General features: G+C 39.1%; 1 protein-coding gene across 4 annotated transcripts in view; it reads right to left on the bottom strand.

Moving 5' to 3' along the window:
• LOC114479300 (adenylate cyclase type 1-like) overlaps positions 1 to 27,276 on the bottom strand; it is a 95,562-nt gene that overhangs the window by 31,331 nt on the left and 36,955 nt on the right. For all 4 annotated transcript variants that reach the window (XM_028472905.1, XM_028472904.1, XM_028472908.1 and 1 more), the window contains exon 4: positions 26,440 to 26,551. In XM_028472905.1, the coding sequence (XP_028328706.1) occupies positions 26,440 to 26,551 (112 nt within the window). The remainder of the gene's footprint in view (positions 1 to 26,439; positions 26,552 to 27,276) is intronic.

Consider the following 27,276-nt stretch of genomic DNA (forward strand, 5'->3'; position numbering starts at 1 on the left):
GGCTATTTTACATACATATTTGGTGCAGAAAAGTAACATCAAGATTTTTTTAATCATCATTATCAATAAATGTTATTATATATCCCAGCCTAGCCCCCAGTGTGAGCCAGAGATAGGCACCGGCAGACCCTTGTGACCCTGAAATAGGACAAAGCGGGTCTGAAAATGGATGGATGGATGATTATCATACATAATGTTTTTTGTTTGTGAATAAACACATTTCCACTATCCTCTTTATTTCATTTAAAATAAATTTAATGACTGCATTAATTTATTTCAAAATGCAATGTGTGGAAAAATGATTTCACCCATAGATCATATTTGATAAAAAGAAAAAGGAAAAAACCACACCCCTTTCAGAAGGTGGTGGTTTTGCTGAATGCAAACCACCGTTAAACAGGAAGAAGAAAAAGAAGCAAACCCCTTTTCTATGTGAATTATTCAGCGTAACCACGTGAACCAAACATAGTATGCTCTGAAAGTGTTTTTGACAATCAAGTGAAATATTGGGGTTATGCTGAACAACATAATTCGGGGCTAAATCATCACTCAGGGCTAGGCTAGTATGGACATCAATAATACCTCCATACTAGTCTAGCTACAAGTGAAAGAGTGGAATTAGATAAACAGGTCAAACTTTTGGGGAAAACTGAAAAGGTGGAATGTTTGTTCTTAGGTTCTTTATTTACTAAAGAAAATTAATTTTCAGAAAATTTAAATCCAAATATTGACAGAAAATTTGACTAGCGGAACAAATCAAAGCCGGGCCGGGGGCGGGGCAAATGACCAGGCCCTTTAAACCCAAACAATAAAGCTCATGATAACATCATTTTACAACATACACATGCCCATAACAAGCTTCAGCACCACGGAGAGGTGCTGAACAAAAACATTAGGATGGTCACTAATACACATTATAAGCATCTCAGCACCACGGATAATGAACGCTTTATTTTGACACCCACTCTAACCATTTCAACTCAGAGCCTGTATCAGTAGCTATAAAGTTTAGTAAAACTGGAACAGTGGCCCACATGTTTACAAACACAACTATACTCTGTATGTTCATTTTCTTTGCTCTCTCATTCTCTATGGACAACATGACCATGTCCACTCAGTCTCTACTGTCCCACTGTGATCCTCAACTGGTTTTTAATGAGTTTTAACTTGGAGAATGAGCGGGACACATGACTGACGTGAGCGCGCATTCACGGAGCAGAAACCACGTGGTTTACATATGTGACGCTTGAAAAATTAAAAAATGGCAATGAATGAACCGCTGTTAAGACTCTAAAATAGTTCGTAGCATGTCGAAAGTTTGTCACCTGAGGACGCGTCAGCTTATTTAAGGAAACTCACTTTAAGTACAGGTGAACGATTGTGGGATCCATGCAGCATTCCTGAAAATTAGTGTCATCCGATGTGCGCTCCTGGCCCGATGTTCAATGACCAGACATTTATACATACAGTATCTGATAGAAAAACCCTGTGTATAAACAAAGAAAACCTAAAAGCATTTAGTCTCTAAATCACACGTGTCAAACTCAAGGCCCTGGGGCCAAACCCGTGCAGGGGGCGTGCCGCCCTCCCAGTCCCCCCTGAAGCCCCGCCCCTGACACACAGCCTGCACACTGAGCTATGCTTTAATGTTTCCACTAAGCTGTCTACTGCACGGTTGTGGTAGTACAGATGGTGCAGCCTTCACTGTAGTGCAAAACTAAAGCAATACAGCACTAATCCAGGTCAGATAAAGAATTGCTTTTCATGGTAATGCCTTGAAAAACCAGGCTATTTTCCTCAGTTGATCCAAAAATGTGTTATTACAATAATTATACTTTGAAGTTACTAACTGCCAAAAGTGCGAGTTTGTAAGCTTAGTGATTAAACACTCTAGGCAGTAAGTAGCACGATTGTTTGATGGTTGTTATCAATGTGGGGCGGGGGCTGGGTTTAAGACCTCAGGCAATTATTTATGAGACAAAATGGGGTCATGTTTTGTTAGTTCTTGTTAAATTGTTCATTTAACAGTTAATCAATTGTGGAGGATTGTACAATAATCATTTTAGCCATGTGTAGGTCTCTCCTTATAAGATACAAACCCATACCTTGTTTTGCTGAATGTAAACAGACTTGCTTTTTGTTTCTTAGGCTTTTCTTTTCTTGGGTTTTTTCTACCTTGTCATCAGCTATCAAAGGTCAACACTACATGCAGTGCAATCTTTTTGTGACAACTATGCATGTTTTATTCTTGCAATGAAGCAAATACATTTATTTTATTGCTTATTGTGACCATTACCAGCCTCTCCCTAAGGAAAGGTAAGCTCAACTTTATTAACAGAGGTAAAGACATAAAAAGAGAGGGCAGAGTAACACCTTGGTAAGGGGGAAAGGAGCAGGGAAGAGGGAGTTAGGGTGGGACATTAGAAGGAGTGATTGGTAGTACGCTATTTTGATTGTACTGAAAGTATAATGTGATGCTACTATTGTGCATATTGTGTTGTGGAGTGCAATCTACTGAACCAGTCTGATGACAAATGTGGAGAGATTAAATAGGGTGACAACACCCAGCTTTAAGGATAATGATGGTGGCTGTGAACAGAGGGAGAGGGTGTATGCTTACACCTAGAACTGATTGTTGGAATCAACATGTCTAAGGTTAGGTCCAATGCAAGTTTATCTGAAAGCCTAAGGCATGCCAGTGTACCCATTGTGATGCTCGGCACCGCCCCCGGACCAGCAAGGCCGGCAGCAACCAATGGGTGCCATGGAGGCTCAAGCCACTGGCCCCCACCCCCCAGATCATCCCTACACCGACCAAACACGCCCTGAAACGAGACATAGGATAGATAAATAGGACGCGCAATGAAAAGTCTTCCCAAAAATAATTTTTAAAAGCCTTTGTCTGGCGTGCTTTTCTTGTGTTGTGGCATTTTGGAATTAAAAAAATAGGACTCCCAAACCTAAAATGCATTTAACCCTTTAAGAATCAATGACACATAGGGAATTAAAACTGCAGTATGTAGAATCCTCCCACCACTCCCCATTTCGAAACGTGAAACTTAACCTCCCTGTGAAGCTCTACGGAAATGTTTTTTCTCAATGGAGACTAGTGACAAATATATGGACTTTATCTCGTGTTATTGTTCAGTTTTCTGGTGTTTTAGAGTCTCTGAACATTAATGCATGTATCACTCTGTAGTTACTGTCCTGAACAGCAGCTGCTGCCATCAGCTCATACTGGCCGCTCTGAGTGGCAGCCGTTCAGAGCAGAGTGACAACCACCACTCCGCATCCAGACAGTTTTTATTCGGTTTACACGCAATATATCCCATTTTTTCCCACTCTAACTCTGACACCGTTACGTGTGGCGAGGATGCAAAGCGGTCCTTTCCTCCTGAGTATGTTTGTGCCTTTATTCTGTTGCTTCTCCAAGTCGGTATGCCTTTTTCCGCTTGCTTTGCCACATAACTGTTGTGTCTGATGGCGAACAGCTCAAGCAGGCAATTGTAACGCCCAAAACAGCTCATGGATCACTGTTTGTAGAAAGATCTCTGATTGGCTGAAGTCCAGCGTCATGCTCCTGGATTTCTAAAGCTCATTTACAGGGCCAGGAGAAGGAGAAGAGATTCACTGTCCACTTAGAACACTTTGAATTACAATATGCTCAAAGATGATTATAGATTTTGGAGTGAATGACGTAAAAAAAAAAAAAAACTTACAGACCACAGCTTTAAGTCAAGCTAGGAATTTCCAATTCTTTTGTTGCTGTAAATAATATAATTTTCACTTCCTGTTGAAAATGGAAACAAGGTGAAGGAGTAAGGCAACACTTTTTCTGATGGTACGCATACTGTATTCTCATTCAAATGGAAAGGTAGAAACACAGGGGATATGGCTGAGGCAGCACTGGAGATCATTTTGTAAGCTTGTAAATAATGGATAGATTGCCAAGTCTTAGGTTTGGAAATAGTTGTCATCATAATGAATGGAAGGTGTGCACCATCCTATAGCTTACACATAACACACAGCAGGAAGACGTACAAACACAGACACACATTCATTCATCGAGTCGACTCATATAAAACCCAACACACACTTGAGTTCACTCATTTCCTATATCACACTTGGAATGCTAAGGGACAGGTATTGTGTGGAGGTGGTTCCACAGTGAAAAGTTAGAACAGTGAATAATGACTATTGTGACAGCCAGGCTCTGTCTGCCTGTGCTGATGTGTGCATTCTTCTCTAAGGTAACCTGAATGAATTATGCTGCTTGTAGAAACAAAAACTATAGCTACAGCAAATTACTATACGAAAAAAAATAGAATAAAAGAAGCACTGACTAAACCACTTAGTATGGATGAGTAACACACAATTGGAAATAAACAGCACTAATAAGATGATCTACCTCACTTAATAAAATAAGATGAGTAGGGGCTTGAAACCACAACTTTTACATATTACTGACTTATAGTATATTAGAAAGTATATGAGTTGTAGACAATCCTATTTCTGTGGACAGCAGCCACCAATAATCCTTCATTGTTTCCATGGAGGTATTGTGGTGACTTGTAATTATGGACATCGGTGGGCACAAGACGAGACAGATGCTCTATTTTTACCATGAACTCCAGTTTGACAATGGAAGGACAGCAGAGGCTTGTTAGCAGCAGCTACACTACCTATTTCTGCTGTGGTACAGCCAGTCCAGGAAATATACTCACACCCACTAAGAAGCCAAGAAGATCCTGTTTGTGTTCTAGAGTCGTGGTGAATTTAAACGTTACTATATAATTCTAATGAAGATTCAACTAGTGTGAATTATAGTACTGGTAATTGGAAGTACATAGACGTTACATTAGGGTTCTCACCAGTAAATGTTCACAGCATAGGGCAGGGGTCTGCAACCTGCGGCTCAGGAGCCTCATGTGGCTCTTTGACTCTTTTGCAATGGCTCCCTGTAGCTTTAAAAAAATAAAATAATGAATTGTTATTTCTTACAGGGTATTGATGAATAATGACACTAACTTCAAATAAAATTATGATAAAACAACTTCTTTAACCTAAAAATATGCAATAACTCTGCCAACTTCCTACTTCACTTCCTGCAACCTCTATCAATTTTCATTACACCTGTGGCTAACCTTAAGTTTTAAATCCCTGGTAAGATAACTAAACTAACAAAAAGACTATTCTGGAAGAAAATAGAGATTTTATTTGTGTGGAGAAAGATTTATTTAACTGCCAACATGTGGCTTCATATGAATGCTTGATATGTTGCAAGAAATTAGCAGCATGTGTTGGCTGACATGATCACGTGTTGTCAAATTCAAGTTAGTTTTTGAAGCCTTTCAAAAACATTAACTCGTAAAATGATTCAATATTATTTCAACTGTATAGAAGTTTATACACTGTATTGTCTTCATTCAGAAGGTATTTTTTCACGGCTCTGAAAGGACTTTATTCCAGGCGAGATTAGGCAAAATGGCTCCTTTGAGAGTAAAGGTTGCAGACCCCTGGCATAGGGGGATCGAGTGGCGTGCGAGCGCTGCTAGCATAGAACACTTTAGTGAAGTAAAGCTAAAGTTGTTGATTTTTTTAATTTATTTTTTTAATCTATGTTACTGCCTTACTTTAACGCCAAAAGGTATTTGTTATTACAAGGGGTAGGATCAGATCATATAAGTCCGACTGCTTTTCAAACATGTGCAGGACCTTTTATTCTCACTTTACTTTGTTTGATTTTCTTTTAATTACTATTATTATTATGATTATCTCTGTTTAGATTATGAAGCATGTTTATACTAGAGGTGATTATGGGTTACAAAGTGGAGGATGCACACAGCAGAACTTTAATCGAGTGGAAAAAAGACATTACCCGGTCCCAGAACACGGCCCAAACGTCCCGACCCAAAAGAAGCTGATGTCTTTTTAAGCCCTAACATGTTTCAACCCGAACTCACATCCGTGTGCGTGCATGTAGAATGATCCGTTGCAAGTTATGAACATGACGAGCAGCTTTATGTTTCTGTCCGTACTCCTCGGAGCTCTAAATATTAGTGTCCGGTGACTACGGTTATGTAAGTGGAGGACGCACACAGGCAGCATCGGGGGCAGCTATAGGGCTGCAGGGGTCCTCAGGTGAAGACGGGAGCATCCAAGCTAATCGACTGCATTAAATAGAAGGTGCGGCTTATGTACAGTATGTGTTCCTCGGTTATGCAGATTAAAAAGAGAGTTAAAACAACCCGTGCATGCCTGCAAGTCCCTTTTGTGTCCAAGTGTGTCACAATAATTATGACGGTATCGAACATAAAAGGAAAAAAACTACAGAAAAGCCCCCCCACGCTGCTGAAAACAGAGCGTAGGGGGCAACATCACTCCGTAGGGGAGCATAATTACAACGTAGGGGCCCCTACAAGAACCATGCGTTACATAATGTGTAGAATTTCAGATACGAGGGCTGATTCTTCATAAATGTATATAGTCTGAGGAAGCCATATACATAAATATAATATTATATCATAATATAATAATTTAAATACAAAATAGTGAGGATATTAGCAATGAGAATAGACTAAATCTTTCAGTAAAAAGTTATTTTTTACTTAAATTTGTCTTGATCATTTGAATGAAGAATTTGAATTTGATGTTGGATAAAGAGTTGTCTTCACACACGCTATCCTTTAAGTGTGTCTCATCTCCCGACTGTGTAAGCTGTTGTATTGTGATCAGAAAGTCAGTGAGTCCTCCTCAGGGTGACCCAGGGCAAAGTGGTGCGGGGAAGTGTTATGGTGTAGTGCTGCTGAAGTCTCAGGAAGCAGGGAAAGCCCCAGTTACTTACAGAGTCTTACAGTGTGTGCGTTTCCTGTGCTAATCTGCAGTGTGAGGCTTTAAGCACTGATTCAGACCCAATCAGGATTACTGGTGTCATGTGACATAGGCATTGTGGACTATTACCATCGGTCATGAGCGCAGGTGCTTTGTGTTGTACCAGGGTATTTTACAGTGACGTAGACATTTACTAGAAGAGAAAGAAACAACAATGTGCCACAGCTCACCAAGGTCGGGGAGTGGTGCACCTGCATTATAAACAGCAAACCAGCATGATTGCAAGAATGCAAATTAGAAAACAAATACATTCGGAAGCTTCTGCATACAAAGGAACAAGGCAAGAGCGAAAACCACAATTATGTGGAAAAGGGAACATTGACACATGTATGAACTAGGGATGTAACGATTAATCGTAAGGCAGTTAAAAATCGATTCATAGGTATCACGGTTGATATCGATTTTCTGAAAATTGAATCGCAGTACTATCCACAAGTGTAGGCGGCGGGCGGAGTCTGCTAATACTTTCTTTCTGGCTGCCTTCTACTCTTAAATATGTTAATAAATGATTCATTACCCCTTTAGCACCGAAATAATATCTGTAATATTACTTGAATATCTGTAAAAGTCATGTTTTTCTATTAGCTCTGTCTGCTAGCATAGCTTCTCTTCTTCACTGCAAGATATCTGCATGCCAACCGACCACTGTATTACCAGCGCCCTCTGCTGGTCCAAACAAATATGACGTAAATTATTGCAATCACGGTTTTTTTTTAAAGTCCAATTGTTAAGGCACAAAATACATTTTCAGTTGCACTTTTAAAAAGAAAAAGAACTATTATGCAGTTTTGCATTGTTTATTATAGAACCAGAATTTAAATTAATAGGCTTCATTTTCATTTGTATTATTCCTTTATTTATTTCATTCAAGATTTATTTTTAGTTAAATTGCATTGTTTTGAACAGTTTATCAAGGAATTCTTTTGACAATGAAAAATAAAAGGAAAATAGTACCGTATTTTCTAGTTTTTTCCCAAAAAAAAAAAAAATTGTCGACAGTCCCATTTTGTAAAATAAATCGTGAGAGAATCGTATCGTGAACCCAGTATCGTGAATCGAATCGTATCGGGAGTTGAGTGAATCGTTCCATCCCTAGTATGAACTAAATAAACACGAGCAGTTAGTTTTAAAACGGTTTCCGTACATAGACTAAATATAATGAATGAAAAGAGCAACAAATGACAAAAGGCAGTTTGACCAATACGTCTGACTGAAGTGGCAGAACACTTAATAAACTTTTAGAACTTTCCGACAATAACAAACATTTCACTGTTTTTCGTCTATCTTGCTTTTTATTGTCTTACTTTATTTTCCTGGAACTCTTTCTCTGATTCAACACTATTTCAGCACAGCAACAACCAACACTTTCACCACCCACCCCAACCCGGTGGCATGGAGCGAGTGGGTGTTCCAGATCTGTGAAAAAACCCTATTATTATACATATTTTAACAGATATGACAAATAGCAAATTTGAAGCCCTTTTTAACCACCAGCATGGCACATGTTTCTTGAACACTCGATCAGAATTGGAACCAACAAGCTCAGTTTTTTGTGTGTGGAACAAATACAAAAACAAGACTTCAAAATAAAAGAAATGGCAACAGTTAACAAACTCAACCACTAACACACAAACTAGATCAGAGGTAAAGCAGGAGTTCACTTTTCTTATAACAGCACATTTTTAAATACTAAAAAAATGATTTTGATATTATAAAGTGTGTTTGTTGTGAATATCAAAAATATAACCAGAAACTCACCCAGCTCACAGTGCCAGCCTCCACCTGTCAGTGGATCACCAACTTCCTGGCTGACAGGAAGCAGCAAGTAATGCTGGGAAGCATCACATCCAGCACCCGTCACTCAGCACTGGCGCCCCTCAGAGGTGTGTTCTCTCCCCTCTACACCAATGACTGCACCTCAGAGGACCCCTCTGTGAAACTCCTGAAGTTCGCAGACGACACCACCGTCATTGGTCTCATCCAGGATGGGGACGAGTCCCCCCCCCCCCCCCCCCCCCCATTCTGAACGGCACAGTGGCTACCATGGACTCTTTCAGGTTCCTGGGATCCACAATCTCACAGGACCTGAAGTGGACCTCCCACATAGATACAACCAGGAAAAAGGCACAGCAGAGGATGTACTTCCTGCGTCAGCTGAGGAAGTTCAACCTGCCCTAGGAGCTGCTGATCATGTTCTACACCTCCATCATTCAGTCTGTTCTGTGCACCTCCATCACTGTCTGGTTTGGATCTACAACCAAACTAGACAGACACAGACTACAAAGGATAATCAGGTCTGCAGAAATGATCATTGGTGTCGATCTGCCCTCCATCCAAGACTTATACCTGTCCAGGGTCAGGAAACGGGCAGGTAGCATCACTGCAGACCCCTCACACCCTGCACACAATCTGTTTAAACTCCTCCCCTCCGGCAGACGCTACAGATCACTGTACGCCAAAACTACAAAACGGTTTCTTCCCTCAGGCTGTCACTCTGATTAACGCTAAACAGTCAAAGAGTGTCAGACCTGTTTCTGTTACTGTTAAATAACCCTGGAACTAAACATAAAAACCCTGGATTAACCTGTCACTGAGAATGTTCATGTACATAAACATATACTATTTAATTTAAATGTTTACCTGCACTACTCATCACTGGACGACTGCACTATTATTATTATTATTATTATTATTATTATTATATTATTATTATTATTATTATTATCTTGTTATGTTATTTTATTTAGTTTTGCACATATTAATCTTTAACTACTGTTTATATTTTTTGTTATTATTTAATGTTTACGTTGTTAGAGAGAGCACAGTTCACCAAGTCAAATTCCTCGTGTGTATAACATACATTACATGGCCACGTGTTAGTGGTCAGCAGGGATGTTTCTGGTGTGTTTTGGTTCTAATGTTTGCAGGATGGCATTTTCAATATACACGACCCTGGGTATTAAAGATGGATGGATAACATAGATAATGGAAATGGAGCTGCTCAGCCAGGAAGATGTGAGCAACGCTGCCTCAGAGACAGAAGACGTTTGAATCCACGCTTCTTCTTTGTGGAGTTTATATGTTCTCCCGAGGCATGAATGGGTTTGTTTTTCATTTTTATTCTGGGTACTCTAGGTACGCTAGGTTACAAAAACACTTGGCAATGCTAGGTTTTTAAATCCCTCAGAGTAAACATGTCTTGCTCTGTATGTTAGCAATCCAGGACTTTACAGAACTACCGCATCGCATGCCAACCGCCAATGCAGGCAACTGCTTTGGACCTATTAGGATTGGCCAAATTTGGCATTACAACACAGACAAAGTGCCACTTTTTTTTAGCTTTAGCTTGCAGCTAATGGCTCTCAGTAAAAGGCTTCTTATTGCAAACCCATGTGCCCACACTGACACATGTATTCTGTATTTTATTTTCCAGGGCTTTAGTTGTTATCAGAGGTTCCACCTCACAAGCTTCCTGACTATTATATGTAAGGTCCTGCATTAGATACTATACATGTAGGAGATAGTTACAGCAACCAAAACGACTCCAACAACAAAATGATATGGGAAGATGAAGTTGCATTTATTCTCCATTCTTAGTTAAACCCTGCCCTGCGCCCCCTGTAGACACTAGGAGGAACATGGATGATGTATACACTGATTGATAGATAAAGAGACAGATCAATGCATTAATCAGAAACTTGATTACTTTGACAGGTTCCCTAAACAAAGGAATGCGTGAAATAAAGACAATAGCAAATGTCTGATGACAGATTAAATACATAAATAATTAGTTATTTAGAGCAGTGGTTTGTGTGCCGTTAGGCAAGTCTGGGTGTGCAGTGGGATTTTGTGACAACCATACAATATTATTTAGGGCCTACTATTGAACGCAGAAATGGACAGTTACCGTTACCGTAAGGCAAGGAACATTTTTTTATGGGGAAATGTTTCCGAGGAGCGCTCATTAGGTGCACTGCCCTCCCCTCCCAATCTCGGCCGCATTAAACATTGCCTAAACAACCCCAAACACTGTCTAAACTGCTGAAAAACTATGCCAATCATCACCGTTTCCCAAATACAGAGCCACCAGTGCCCATTTAACTTTGCTGTGCCTGTGAAACTCGTTTCTCGTGTAGCGCAGCAGCACTCCATGAAAACATGATCAGCTTTAAACAGTTTTACCTGTTCAGTGTTTGAACATCTCATCAGAGCAATAGAAGATCCATTGGACAAGTTGTTCTGTTGTTGTGGACGAGACCATCGATGCCAGGGATTCTAGAGTCTGAAACATCGTAGTTTAATGATAAATATTCTGGCCCCTCGTGGTGACATTACTGATGCTTCCTTGTGTCCATTTATTTTTGTGTACAGACTGGAATGATGTCATCAGGATCATTTAAATTAGGTTAATTTAAATTAAGTTGATTAAAACTTAATCAATAAACCTGATCAGAGTCAGTAAACCATTGATTCCTGAGGGGAATTTGCAATTGGGTGACTCTGACATCAATGCTGTTCTCATACATATTTATATGACATATAAATAATTAAAAAGGAGCAGTCAGAATAATCCATGTCACAACAACCTTTTAATTGTATCTTACTTTATTTTTGACATACATTTTTGTTTAATTATGTTTTTTTTTTTTATTTCTTAGTATTTATTTTGTTTCATCACAGCAGTTAAAAACTAATATTTTCTGAAAAAAACGATTAATATTTTTTTAAAAAACTGAATTTTAAGAAATGAATGTGGAAAACACGGAATTTGGGAAAAAATTTAACAGAATTTGGAAAAAAATTAAACAGATTTTATAGGGCCCTAACTATTGCAATATACAACTAAACAAAATAATTATTTTAATTTACTACTTTGTATGCACTCATTTCATAATACAGAGGCAAACTCTATACCTTTTTTTTTTTAAATACTTCGTTAATAAATATTTCATGAGTAATACAGTTGTCTTTGTCACATTTTATTTGGCATTAGTAAATAATTATGCACATTTACAGATATTGTACATGATATGAGTGATAACACGTGTTATAAAGGCTAACTGGGGTACCTGGGAACCACTGATTTAAAGCATGATGTTGATTCTAACTGCGTTCTGGTTTATGATTGTATTCTGCTGAAGGCGTGACATAGTCTGGATGGACCTTCACAATGTTCTGAATCTGTAGAACAGATAGTGGTCAGAGTGGGAGGAAGTGTTACACAGTATTAACAGAGAAAGAAAGAAGTTTAAAAAAAAAAAGAAAAGCAGCAGCTTCTACTAATCAGGCCATTTGATGGTTAAAAAAGTGAGTCATTTTCTAAAAGTGCATTTTTTCTTTTTGGAGACTCACCATGTTTTTATGGTTCTGACGGTAGCTTTGATAAATCTGCCAAACAACCCTAATGATGGGAGCCACAGATTACCTCTGTGTGGGCTGCAAAAATAGATTTTTTAACACAAATCTTTTAATCTTGTTTTTTTTTTTTTTAAGTCATATTTGTATTCTTCTGTTCCCATTTATTACAAGGTATCAAAAAAAGCCAGTGCCCTCTCGCTTACATCTGCTCCACAAAATGTTTTATCTTCACATATTAAAAATAGTATGTTTAAAATAACTAAACACGTTTGTATTCTCTAAACCAGGGATGGGCAACTGTATCACAGCGGGGGCAACAAAAATGTGATTGCATCTGATCCGAGGGCCACATTATCAACATTTGTCAGCATTAGAATAATGACTGATCTGAGCATTACAGTAATACAGGGCGGAAAAGGGTTTTTTCTGTGCTTTGTTAGTCAGTTTTTAGTCATTGTGTGTGTTTTTGTTATTTTTTGTTGTAATTTTGTGTATTTTTCTGTTAATTTCTGCATTTCTGTTGTCGATTTGTGAGTTTTTAGGTCACTTTCTGTATTTTTGTTGTTGTTTTCTGTATTTTCCTGTCATTTTGTGTAATTTTCTTCACAGCATGTGTGTCTTTGGAGCTATTCTGTAATGTGTTGTTTTTGTGTTTTCGTAGTCGTTTTGTTTGTTTAAGTGGTTGTTGTGATTTCGTGTTTTATGAGTCATTTTGCGTATTTATTCATTTTTTTGTGTGTTTTTGTGTACTTGGTGCATTTTGTTGTCGATTTGTGTGTTTTGGGAGTCATTTTGTGGACTTGTTTTGTGGGCCGCACAAAATTAGGCCGCCAGTTGCCTATGTCTGTTCTAAACCCTGCTCCAAGAGTTCTAGCTGTCCTGTTTGTTTTGGGTTTGCTTTCAATCCCCAAGTCCTCCCACACAGCCGTACGAGGGAAACAGCAGGGCTTGACTGTAATGTTTACATCTGCTCCTCAGACAAACTCCAACTGAAGTATTTCAGTGTGTTGGTTACAAGATTTCATTTGTTTGGCAAGCAGCTCTCACCATGTGGACAATGAGCATCCCCTGTGCTGCTCATTGTAAGAATAATTTTGTTTCTGTAAGCATCCAGGTCAACTGTATTTTCTGTGTGGGTTTATTCAGCACAGGAAAATGTGTCCGCAAAGTAGGGGTCATATTAACTTTAACTTTATTGTGCTTTTATTAAAGTTCCATTCGCTCTCTTTTCTCACTCTTCTCTCATTTCTCGATGAAGAAGTCTGTGAAAATAACACTTAAATGGGATGCATTGACAAGTAGAAGCATACACATCCAATATATGTCATAAAAACAACATAAAACACATTTAAACAGTTTCACTAAAGGTCATAATCGAACATAAATATATCACATCCTAAAAATTTAAATACTGGATTACAAGTAATGGAGAGATATTAATAATAATGCATTGGATCTTTTTACATGCATTATTCTTTCACTTCACACAAAGTGCGCCATTGGCCCCTCCACCAACACTCACCCATACCCCATATTCATACTAGGCAATATGCGTAAAGCGTTTTGCCCAAGAACACCATGACAGACATCACCACAGCCACAAACTGATAATAATAATAATAACTAGAAAAGTACTGGGAGAGCACAGACCTCCGACAAGTGATTCATTAAACCACAGTGCACTATTTTATTTAAATGGTGACACATTTATTATTATTAAGATTTGTCACAAACACGTAAAGAGTGCAGTTCGTGTACTGGGCGGGACATACAGACAATGCACTTCCCTACCACTACTACATTACCCATAAGCCACCGCGCTTAAAGGAGCAGGCTCCGGCACAGCTCACATCCACCCATATTGTGATTTCCACGAGTAGTATTTTCTCATTTTTGGTAATCCAGAACATCACCAAAAGATGACTCAGCATAACGTGCACAGCGCATTACCTGACGTTTTTGTTTTCGGCTTGTTAACATCCACAGGCTTATTTAGAACAGGCAATGTTGACATCAAACATGTTCTAATGTTCTAATATACCAGTGTCATCACTGTATCGGTATGACGGACGACATCATCAACAATGATGATGTCAGAATTTTACAGAAATTAACAGGCTGTATATATTTTGGTAGCCAGAACATCACCAAAATGTAATCACCTGTTAATCGTTCCATTTATCAATTTTCCTGAAAATGTCATCCAAATCCGTTCATAACAGAAACATAACCTTACGCTTTGCCCCGCTTCTGCACTTCACGGAGGTAGTAATAATAATAATAATATATTTTATTTAAAAGCGCTTTTTAAGAAACTCAAAGACAATTTACAGGTAAAAACAACTATAGCAAAAAAAATTATACTAATAATAATAAAAATAATATTAATAATGAATAATCACAGGGATCTTCTCACATGTTGGAAAATGTAGACTTCCTATATCTATTCCTATTATATTTTATCCTCATTTCCATATGAAAGTAATGATTATAATTACATACTACAATTAGTGTGATTACCTTGAGTCTATTAATGAATTGTTGCAGTGCAATTAAAAAAAATGCTGAATTTAAGCCATTTCAACCGACTCACCACATTTTAAGCCCTGTATAGAACTATTCCTGTCTCTGCTTCAAAAAATAATCTGGTGTTATCTGGTTCCAACATAGACCAAGTTGTGTGCTGGCAATAAGGTTTCAAAGCCTCCCTGAGATGCTCCTCTCGCTCTCGCTCTCAGTGGTAGTCGGGATATAATTACTCCCAGCTTGAGCTTCTGTAGGCGGTGGGAATCAAACAGATAAAACTGAAACCTGTGAGTGGGGTTCCTGTAAACTTCCATCATCAGGCTCCAGGTTGACTTCATGTATCACAGTTCGAGGAGAAAGTACTGGTTTTTAGTTTTTATTCTAAAAATGTTAAATAAAGCCAGTTTCCAACAAGTTAAAACATTTTTTAAAGGTGCAGTCCGCAAACTCCCAGATCCCTCTCTCCACCTCCCTCCCCGCTGCTCTCTTGCCCTGCGTCCAAACTTTCCAAAGTCCCTCCCTCAGTGGAGCTAACAAGCTAACGTTAGCCAGACAGCAACAACACAGTAATAAAACATGCTCTGTTAAAAGCATATTACTGGGGGGCGCTAGCGAGCTCGATGGAGTGAAGAAGCACTGCTCAGAGCTCTCGCACATTTGCGCTTAAATCTCATATTTAAAGGACACTTAGTTACCGATCTATTTTGAGTAAACCTTTCTACAGTATATTGCTATTGACAGCATAACGAAAAGGCAGGGTACAGCTGCATTTATGGCCGCTAATATGCGAAAGTACAAGTATGAGGCCTCGTCGAACACAAGGGCCAGTGCAGCCGGGGGGAATAGTTCAGACAGCACCGCGGAGCAAGAGATGTCAAAGCCTGCTACTCCTCCGAAGCACAGTATGGACACGACAACAATGAAAACGGACATCCTAACCTCCATACGGCAGGACATCTCCACCATTATCAAACAAGAAATTAAAGACGCCATGGCTGACCATTTCGAGTCATTGAAAAGGGAAATACAAGATGTAAAGACTGAGATTAACAGCAACACCGTCGCTATACGGAAGGATCTCGAGCAGGTGAATGCTAACGTCAAAAGTGTGGAAGATGACATGTCCACCTGGTCTGATGAGATGGTGGCAATGCGAGGAACTGTGTCTGCTCTCCAAAAAGAAATGAAGGTGGTTAAAGACAAGTGTGAGGATTTAGAGGGGCGAATAAGAAGAGGCAACATCCGGATTATTGGGGTGGCTGAGCTCCGGGGATCCAGCACGCCGGAGGCTGTCTCCTCGCTCCTAAAAGAAGTGTTTCGACTCGACAGGGAGGTGCGTGTGGAGCGCTCCCATCGCAGTCTGATTCAATGGAAGCCAGGTGACAGACCTGGCTTCCATCATCAGCGCCATCATCGCTAAATTGAGCAATGAGGGAGACGCCGTGGACATCCTGAGGAGAGCACGCAAACTTGTCTACAAAGCTAACCCCATCGCCATATTCCCGGACTACACCTCCAGCATCGTGAAAGCCCGGGCTGCCTTCACCGATGTCAGGAGGATGCTCCGCAACAGACCTGGAGTTCGCTACGGGATTCTCTTCCCAGCAAGATTCCGCGTCACTTACAACAACGTGGAAAAGGAGTTTATGGATGCTGCCGAAGCCATGGACTATGTTAAGGGAAACATCCTCCAATCAGTGGATGACGAAATGTGACTGACTGTCATGATATTTGAGGTAACGCAAAGTTATGTATGATTATTATGTCAAGATATGTCTATTGTTCACTAAAATGTGCAGGAGCCTGGACTATACACACTGTTTTTAATAGGTAGTTAAACCTATTGTGTGCGCGCACGCGTTTAGACGTGTCTGGACTACTCGCTCAGCCGTGTACCCTGAATTATAACGTATCCGCTTTTATTACAGGCAAAAATCAAACTGTTCGGATTTATAATCAGGGGCTTTTTGAGACAGTGTTGTTGTTCCCGTTCAGATCCTACTGTTCCCCGGGGATCGTTTAATGGGGAAAAATGCAAATACCGTTTTTTGTTTGTTTCTCCCCCCCCCTTTTTTTTATTATTATTATTTTTAATATATATTCATGTTACACTATGCAAACAACAATGTGCTGGTATGGGAATAGTCATAATGCAGAAGGAACTCTCTCTGACTTTACTTAATTTTCAAAAATGGAGACTCAGAGTCATAAGCTATAACATTAAAGGACTTCATAGTCCTCTAAAACGAAAGAAAATCCTTGGTCAGTTAAAAAAGTACAATTGTCATATTGCATACTTGCAGGAAACACACCTGTCTGATGTTGAGCATGACAAGTTAAAGAAGTCTTGGGCAGACCAGGTATTTTATTCCTCACATCAGTCTGGCAGAAAAAGAGGTGTTGCTATTTTAGTACATAGGCAGGTGAATTTCACTCCACTGGCCATTCATAAAGATCCAGATGGGAGGTATATTTTAGTTAATGGAGTTATTGATGGTGTGCTGGTCTCCTTTTTCAACATTTATGCTCCTAACGAGGACAAGCCAAACTTTATACATGCTCCAAAAGAGCTCAGGTATATTACTGTTAGGAGGGGACTTTAACTGCGTCATGTCGCCACACATGGATAGACAGACTAGATCCAAAAGTCCCGCCTCTCAAATGAGCAAAAGCATATTACTGCAGTGCTTCTCTCTCTCTATGTGCACACACCTCAGCAACAGCAGCAACATCACAGTGTTACTTACAGCACCCAAACGGAGGCTGCTGTGCGCACATGAACACATGCACTACAGAGTTCTAGTGTAACAATTACAAACCAAACATAATGTAAGTCAAACAGCAGTAATTACCTTTCAAGCAGAAAAGTCACCAATTCCATCTTCTACTCCTCCAGACCATACACTGTAAAAAAGACGGCGCTCTAGCTCTGGGAAAGGGGCGGGGCCTGTGAGCAATAGCTGTCAGACAGTCCATCAAACACAATCCTGGCTCTGATTGGTTCTTTTTGCTCGGTCGTGGTGCATTCTGGCAATCTGCCAAAGGCTGCAGGAGCAGTGACAGTACATAGTGACAGCTTTAGCAAATATGACAAAAAGTCACTTTTATAAGAGTTGCAGACTGCACCTTTAAATGAGTACTGTTCATGTTTGTTATAAAAGTAAGCTAACTACAGTGAGTTGAAACATGTTGTTTCTTGAACTTGTAATTAATCAATTTGAGGTAACTAATGAGTCATGACTCAGTAATAAGTTCATTTAGCTCATTAGAGGACTTTATAACACTATTTTTTATAATCATTAAAAGATAATTTTTTGACGACAGATTTTCAAAAGAAACTATTTACATGTGTTTTTATTTGTAATGAAAAAAGGTCACATAAATTAACATTTCCTATTTCTTCCTTTTGGGTGAAATGTATTATTGCAACTGTTGAACCAAGTTAAAAGTTAAAAGACAAAAAAACCCAACATTTTAAGTTAACATTAAATTGTTTTGAATCTAAAAAAACTTGTTTTTCTTTTTGGCATGTTGAAGGAGAGAAAGCATGAGAGGAAGCGAACGAGTAAAACTGTCAATGCCATCGACCAATCAGCATTGAGTTGCAAATGCATGGAAGACTTTGAAGATTTTTAATTGGTATATATTGCAAGCGCTACCATGGTAACTGCTGTGATTGACAGCTCTCAGTCCACAGATATCACGATTTTAAGCGAAATGTGCTGCTGCTTTCAGGGTCTTTTCTGTCAGTGGTATCAAACGTCCATTTTCTGATAAACGGGTTAAACGGGACTGAACTTGTGAAAAACTGGGACAAATCAATGGTTTGGGGAAAATCATCCGGAACGAGGGGCGTAACTGAAAAACGTGACTGTCCCGGGTGAATCGGGACGTCTGGTCACCCTAAGAAAAGATCATTATTTCTCAAATGGAAAATGTCACTAAGCTAATAAACATGCTTATATTAAGGGACCTAAAAAAGAAGAATTGAATAAGCTTTTTCACACTCTCGCTCTGGTTCAGTTCTTCCACACTAGGTCAAAGGTCAAGAGGGATGAACTCGCCATGGCTGACGATGTAGGAAGCGAGTCTGACAAAGATTTAGAATATTATACTCGTTTGAGCCTTGATTCCTTGAAAGATTGGTATCGGTCTCTGAGGCAGAAAGACCGAGTTAGCTGCTAAAGCTAATGCTGCTAACAAGCTGAATCTTCTGTTTTTTCCTGACTTTTCAAACTGTTTCAGCTGATGGCGTTACTCCAGTTCTCTTATCGACCTGTCCATCTTGTGCACTTCCCTCAAATTTGTAAATTGAAATAAAATAATAGATTAGTAAAAATAATCATGAACCTGGAAAGTGAATGGTGTACCTCGTAAATTTACCTTTTCAAAGTGAGAACTCATACTGTCCTTTTCACACTCAGAAATCTCTCTTGTCCCATCAATAGTAATAATATATTTAATTTACAAGCAGTTTTTAAAAACTCAAACACTTTACTGTTGTTAAAACAATTCAGAAAAAGAAACCATCAACAACAATAAAGTAAATACAGAAAATACATAACAATCAAAAGTTAAAAGCTTGTAGAAGGAGTGGAAACAGAGGAGGTCTGTCGCTTTGATACTGTTTCTCACATTGGTTTTACTAAAGTAATCAGATCAGTGGAAAGCCATGGTCTCCCTGTGTCCGAATATGTGCGTCGTTCCTGGGTAGAGTCCGAATGCCGCCCACTGGAGACCCAGGTAGTCAGTGTTTTCATTCACCAGGGGTGGGAGCAAAGGGACTGCCTCGCTTCCACCCTGCTGCTGTCATCGTTTTTTTAAAAGTGCTCGAATCGGCCAAAATCATTAACGGAACACTGTGAACATCTCCTCAAGTCTGAATATGTGTAATATAAAAAATATAAACACTATTAAAACACTAATGATCTCTGGAATAACATTACAAACGCTGTTAGGTTGGAAATATTAACAAAGTAAACAAGCTTGTTTACGTTTATATCCCTCTTGACCTATGACCCCCCCCAGGTCATGCATTCACAGTTCCAGAGTGTGAAAAGTCTTATTGCCTTATCCTTTTCCAAACTGCGTTTTCAATCTACGAGCTGTTTGTAAATAAATTTAAAAAAAATAATAATAATACACTGTAACTTGTAAAATAATGCTACATTAGCTCGAGGCTAATAATTTCATATGTTACAATGTTGGATCCAGCACATTCATAGTAAACATAAAATGGTCATTGATCACTCACTGCTGCCCATCACTCATATGAGTGGTAGGTCATGCTTGGTTGAACAGGGGATCCACACACACTGTCACATGAGTGTGCATATTCACCAGTGAATAATAATAATAATAATATACATTTTAATAGGTATATAATCTAAACAATAAACTGTCAACAACATGGAGATAATAAGCCATTGCAGTTCAATTTGGTCAATGGTGCAATAGTATAGAGTTTGTTTGTGGAACACCAAAAAAAATTACAGATATTTTCAATATGTTATTATCAACATATGTTTTAATGCACATCATGTTGAACTAAAACCCCAGTGGACTTCCACATGCTTTCTGTGGTGTATTTCTGTTCCTCTGTAAGATAAACCTAGTGCCTGACATAGGAACATGTCTTTGTGTTTGTGTTTATAAGGTGTGACCTAATCTGTGGCAAGATTCTTGATGGTTGTGATGTAGTCGGTTAGTTGTCACATTTATTTACAAAAAGCTGCTCTGTGACAAGGTTGCTCGTGATAAGATAACCCTTTGCTTTCATCCAGTCCATGAAAACACACATATCCTTTTACACACCCATCAGAAATGATGGTGAACCCTCAAACTCTCAGATTTCCGAGTAGTAGCCTTCTTTAACCCCCTTCCCAGCGTTTCATATCAGGGTGACTATTAAACAGACATATGCCTTAATACCAGGTCTATCAATGAGGTCACAGGCAGCGCTGGTTCTAGGCTCGCATATATAAAGAAGCAGGCAGAAAAGTGAAGGGAAAACCAAGCATATACGTACCCCATGATCTGGCACATTTTTTGTTGTAATTAAGTTTTGTCCTAATGGAATAGCGTTGTTAGCTTTGTTCATTCCAACGAAATGGATTAAACTTTTTCAGTCTTCTTCCCAAAAGTCCAGGTCTGGTGTCCCAACAGAAGACAAAGCTCCTGCTTTGGTCACTGAGGCACGCAACCCCCTCCCAGACCACAATAATATGGCAATCCCTCAGGACAGAAACTGGGTGAAAAAAAGACTAATTAGAATAATAATAATTATTGTTATATGCCTCATATATTATTATATGAGGCATATAATAATATATGCCTCAGTGAGATAGTCTGACAACTTCTAGGCTCTTTTGCATACTTAAGAGTTGCTGTGTTTCCATTACCCTTTGAAATGAGCAAAATCTAAATAACGCAATAAAAACTGGTGATGGAAAAAACACTCAATTATTGCTAAAAGATTTTTAAGCTGACACGAGGAGGAATTTCAGACGTTTCAATATTGAAATGTGTCGCAAAAGCGCTATGGAAACACCTTTTCCGCAAATACATGTCACATGACATGAGGTACCTGGTCACATGACCACTGCTCTCTGAGAAAACATGGAGCGGGACGTGTAAACAGAAGAGGAGACGAGACATTTCTTAGCATGATTCTAATAAAAATGATTACTGCCACATGAGACGTGAAACAACAAAGGAATACACAGTGTTCAGGGCTCTACACTAACGTTTCCAGTGGTGGCACTGGTGCCACTAACTTTCTCAGTTGGTCGCACCAGCACAGAATTTGGTCGCACCTTTTTTTTCTTTTCAAGCCATGCATGCTGATGAATAGTTGATTTAACTGGCGTATTGTAGTTGGATGATATTTGCAAAATGTTTTCAAGCAGTGGCTGAAATAACGGGTCATTTATTTTATATCATTTTAAAAGACGTCATGAAAATGTTTTAAATAACAGCAAAGCATAACAACAGGTTAAATGTTTTTTTGTTTATTTTGCAGAAATGCTGTACTTGAATTAACTTAACAGTAGCATAACCAACTTAGCATCTGCGTTGTTTCACCCCATGGAATTAAATTCAGAGGGTCCAGTTCTTATAGTGGGGTCTCCTAACCCTCTTCCCCTGGTCAGGGGTCTGCAACCTTTACTCTACAAGGAAACATTTAACCTCATCTCACCTGGATTAAAGTCCTCCTGGAGCCAAAAAAACCTTCTCAATGAAAACAATACAGTGAATTAAATTATATACAGTTAAAATTATATAGAATAATGTTTGATTTAATTTGATTTGATTTATATTGATCATGTAAATGGAAACTTAAAAACAGTTTAAAATAAAATAAATTTACATCAAGAAATAAAACAGTATCTTTCATCTTCAAATTCCTACACATATCAGTTTACATGAACACAATGTTATATAAAGAATTTTTTTTTAGTTAATGTATTTGAAAGGCTACAAATGTAACTTGAATTTGATAACACATGATCATGTGATCAACATATGCTAATTGCTCATTTCTTGCCACATATAAAACATGCATATTTAACATGTACATTGGTGGTTAAATTAATCTGTTCTTACACAATTAAAATCTCTTTTCTTCCAGAATAGTGTTTTTGTTGGTTTAATTATCTTACCAGGGATTTAAAACTTAAGGTTAGTCACAGGTGCAGGAAAGTTGATGATCTGTAGATGTTGCAGGAGGTGAAGTAAGAAGGTGCTGAGTCATTGCACAACATGATTTATTTTAGGTTAACAAAATTGCAACATCATGATTTTATTTGTCATTAATCATTAATAGCCTCTGTAAAAAAAAATAAAAAAATAATTTGAATAGTTTTTTTTAAAGCTATAGGGAGGCATTGCAAATAAGTCAAAGAGCCACAGGTTGCAGACCCCTGCCCTGGGAGAACCACAGCTGAACATCTGGCCTGGCATCATAGTCCATCAGTTCTAATCCCTTCATGCTGATTCTGATGAGGTTCTTCTCTTTGGCGTGGAATAGTGTATGCTCTCCCCCCCACATGCACTCCGTCACTATGCCCGGTGAGCTCAGCGTACTTTCCCACCCGATAGCCCGCCTCACGTCTGCTCGTCGCGCCCCCCATGCGTTCTGTTGCTCCGCGTGCCCGGACACCTGTCCCTAGTGTGTGTTTGTCCCAGTGTCCGTGAACGCAGCACGGACCATGTCTCTCCCCAGTGTTGATGCAGCAGTAGGTGTGTTTGGGGACATGGCAGCGCGTGTTGTGTCCATGTCGGACCCTGATTCACAGGAGGAAGACTCAACAGGACAAGGAAGTTTCCTCCTTTTGGATTTTCACTCGCCACAGATGCGACCAGATGGAATTTTTACTCGCACACACTGAAAAAATAGTCGCATATGCGACCAATTTACTCTCAGTCTCGAGCCCTGCAGAGTGTTATAAGGAGGTTCTGAGCGTCCATCTTTCTGGAGCGAAGTCTCACGGGATGAGATGTTACAGGTCTTACAAGGCTCCTGCTCAAAACAAGCTTCAATGGAAACACGTTCAAAACGCAATTATACTTTGTCGACATTTAGAAAATCGCTTTTATTTTTGCGAAAATCTGTAATGGGAAACCCAGCTAGAGACTGGGTGTTTACTGGGGGAGGAAGATTAGAAAGCTTGTGCTTTTTTAGGTGGATTTAAATTGAGGAGCCAAGACAGTTGTTTGCTACCAAATACAGTATGTAGCGTCCCCAGTGACAGGTTGATGAATGCCTGTGTCTTGTAGCTTCACTGTTAGACAACTATGAAGATTTGATTAAAACAAATAATTTATAATGTGTTTAATCTAATAGCACAATGAGTTTAGATGTGTAATTCATAAGCAAGTGTACATTTACAGTTTACCCCAAAGCTAAAAAAAAAAGGAGGAAAATGTTGGATGAAGCGGAAGAAAACTATTTCAAGCTAGTTTAGATTTGTTGCTTTTTTTATTCACCCATGTTAGAACATTTACCAGGGAGAGGGGACTTGGTTTAGTAAATCAACACTAGTTTTGGAAGAACACTGTGTTCCTGGCCCATTTCCCATGCAGCTTGACAAGTCCAGAGAGTGGACAGGTGGTGTGGGGATGGTGCTGGAATGGTATAATGAAAAGATGCCCAGTGGCCATGTGGCATCGCCCGCTCTTCGTATGGAACGAGACGAGTGTGTGTGCCCACAACAGTGACCACAACGATGAGTCACTGGCATCACCACTTCCTGCCATGTGGATCAGCATTAGTGGGGCTATGGGTCAGGGCTAGGCAGGGACATATGACAACACATTTCATGACTGAGGTTGACCTTACACTGACTAGACTCCAGCTTATTTATTCATTTATTTATTTATTTGACAGGGACATTGCACAACACAAACCAGAGATAGCCACAAGCTAATTTTTATCAGTAGATTGCTTTTATAGATAGATACCCTGGTTAACCTAACTGTCTTTAAACCACTTGTTTAGGTTAAGTTTAAACTGTTGCAAGCTGCTATTCTCTCGAACAGTTAATGGCAACGAGGTCCACATCCCTGCTGCTTTCACAGAGAAGCAATTCTTCTCCTCTGGAGGAGGCTCGCTTTGTTCTAAGCCTCTACACAAGATTTTACAAACAAATCATGAAGAAATGTGTACACTAAACTGACATTCAAAAACAGAAATGTTCAAACATTAATAGTTTATATTTCTTCACAATGTTACAGTAGTAGTATGAAACAGGTTTTTTATCTAATGTTTTGAGTGCCTGTTTGGTGCGGCTGTAACGCAGTGTTGGTTGATAGAGACCAAGTTGTGATGCAATATGTAACGTGAAAATATCATTGCATGCATGCATAAAAAGCTCGGCTGCATCTGTGCTCATTTGAGGGCGAATATATCTGAACTGCCATAAATTATAAATTTACAGTTTTTATCAGTTTTGAAATGTGCTTTTTAAACCATTGTCCTCTCCAACACTACGCCGAAATACTTGACTCTGCTTCAAAAATTCTTGTTCCTTTTACAATAATTTTCGGCACAGAGTTAGAAGTATTCCTTCTTGAGAAAAACATGCCGACAGTTTTGCTAAAATTTAGCATGATTGCACCATCCAATCTGAGATTTTTTCCATCTCTCCCTGGAGCACAGCTGCTGCTTTCTGACTTGATTTTGCATGGACATATATCACGGCGTCATCGGCGTACATTTGTACGTGAACTTCAGGACAAATAGCTGGAAGATCATTTTTATAAACACTGAACAAGAGAGGGCCCAAAATGGAGCCTTGTGGCACCCCAACTGAGCTGTCTAAAAAAAAGACATAGTGCTCTTAATTCTCATGCAGTTCTTCCTATTCTCTAAATATGATTTGAACCATTGTAATATCTGGTCAGAAATATTGTGAGCAGACAATTTGGATAACAGGATGTTATGGTTTACCGTGTCGAATGCTCTTTTCAGGTCTAAAAATATGGCACCCCCCCCAATATCCAACATGGCTTTGAATTGTTCAACAAAATAACAAAGTGCCGTTTCAGTCAAATGGTGTTTTCTAAAACCAAACTGTAGTGGATTCAAGGGGTGCTCTCCATAATTCAAATGATCAATCATTTGCATGGCCACTACTTTCTCGACTATATATTACAGGTAGGATACTCACTAGCTAGCAGCAAGAAAGGAGAGAATTACTTTTATTACCACAGTTAAAATTGTAAGAGAAAGATGCCTATCAAAAGTGGTCTTGTATAAGTTTTATTAATTAGATAAACATGCTTCTTTCTCAAAGTTAAGGCACCTTTTTTCATTAAAAAATATATATTTTATTAGCGTTAGTGTGGCTAAGTTAGATATTTTAAATAAACACACCCATCAAGTTTCAGGAAAACATTCTATGAAAGCAGAAAGGGGTTAGTTGTAATCCTGTGGATTAGTGGATTTGACAAGGGCATATGCCTAGTGTAAGTAATAGAGGCCAGATTACATGGAGATAAGGCCGTTGCAGGGTGATCTGCTGGGGCTCAACCTTCTCACCAAACAGAGATTATGTGTTTCCCTGCCAAATTTATTTTGCAGGTAATTGAGCAGTAGCAATCCATTTCAGAGAGAGAGGCACTGATTGATCCAAAAATCGCACCCTAAATATGTATTATTTTTAGATGGTTTGTGTGCAGATGGCGTCACATTAGAAAGGTAATTAAATGGAGCAGTATGATGTCCTCCCAAATTTCAGTGCATTTTTTTCCAGCTGCTGCTACAAAAAGGTGAAATCCTGGAAGCGTTCACATCACTGGCTGTTGGAATGAGCACACCCTGTATTTCCCTCATCATGTCGAGGAAAAAGAGGGAGGCTTAGCTTTGGGTAAATCTGGCGGAGATTAAAACAGTTTGTCAAATCCTTCTCAAACATTCCAATATTTACTGTGACATAATGGTAAGCTAGTGGCGAGTGCCAGCAGGCTTCAACCAGGGAAGTGCACACATTCACCAATGCACATACAATACAGTATGCACCAACATACACACCAAATTAGGTTAGCATTTTGACAAAGTGTAGTCACGGAGAGAAAACAGGAACATTGCATGCTGAAAGTATGCAAACTAAAAGTAGCTGTAATTGAAAAATTGGTTTTAAAAAAAGAAATAAACAGACTCACTGTGGCGAGCTCATCAAACTTTCCAAACAGCTCATTCAGTAGTTTAACCAGTTCCTGAGCAGTGCACTGGGAGGCCAGGCTTGTGAAACCAACAATATCTGCAAACAGGATGCTGAAACAGAGAAAGAAAGCAAGAGTCAGTGGCAATGCAGGATATTTATAATAACATGTGAGCTGAATCAGGAACCCTGCATACAACATTTAGAACACTTGAGTTTGAGCACTAGATCAAACCTTTAACCTTATATAAAAAAAAGGGAGGGAGGAAAGTATACGCTCCGCTTGCTAACAGACTAGGAGTGCAGTCAAGCAAGGCAACTCAAAATAGAAGCAGGGACATTCTCACGGGGATCAGAGAAGAGACATGTCCTGTTAGCAGGAGAGCACAAGGACACAATGCAACCGTCAGGCAGTGTCTCAGGCTGCAGCTATCTGTCATACCATTATCATACCAATAACATTTGTTTTATAAATTCAGTCATTTAGTGTTTAATTCAGTCATTTAGTGTTTAGTGTTAGCTTCCGCTAACAAAAAGGCACCATGTAAAAGGTGTTATTAACAATCTTTTTACAAGAGTAATTGTGAGTTCGTACAAAAGTGAACAGATCAAAGAGTGAAAGATCCTTCCAAATATCACATGATAAACATCAGTTATGAGACATGTAAAAAGTCCTTTGAGGTAGTTATCATAATTGTATTTTTAAAGGGATACACAATAGATGACTCATCTCATACCCTTACACATACACTCAGAACGCACATTAAATCATTTTCAAGAAAATAGTACAGATTTACAACAGACAATCCTGACTGACAGTCCACAACTATTCTGGTCC

Source organism: Gouania willdenowi, chromosome 17, assembly GCF_900634775.1.
Source record: "Gouania willdenowi chromosome 17, fGouWil2.1, whole genome shotgun sequence".
Classification (NCBI taxonomy): Eukaryota; Metazoa; Chordata; class Actinopteri; order Blenniiformes; family Gobiesocidae; genus Gouania; species Gouania willdenowi.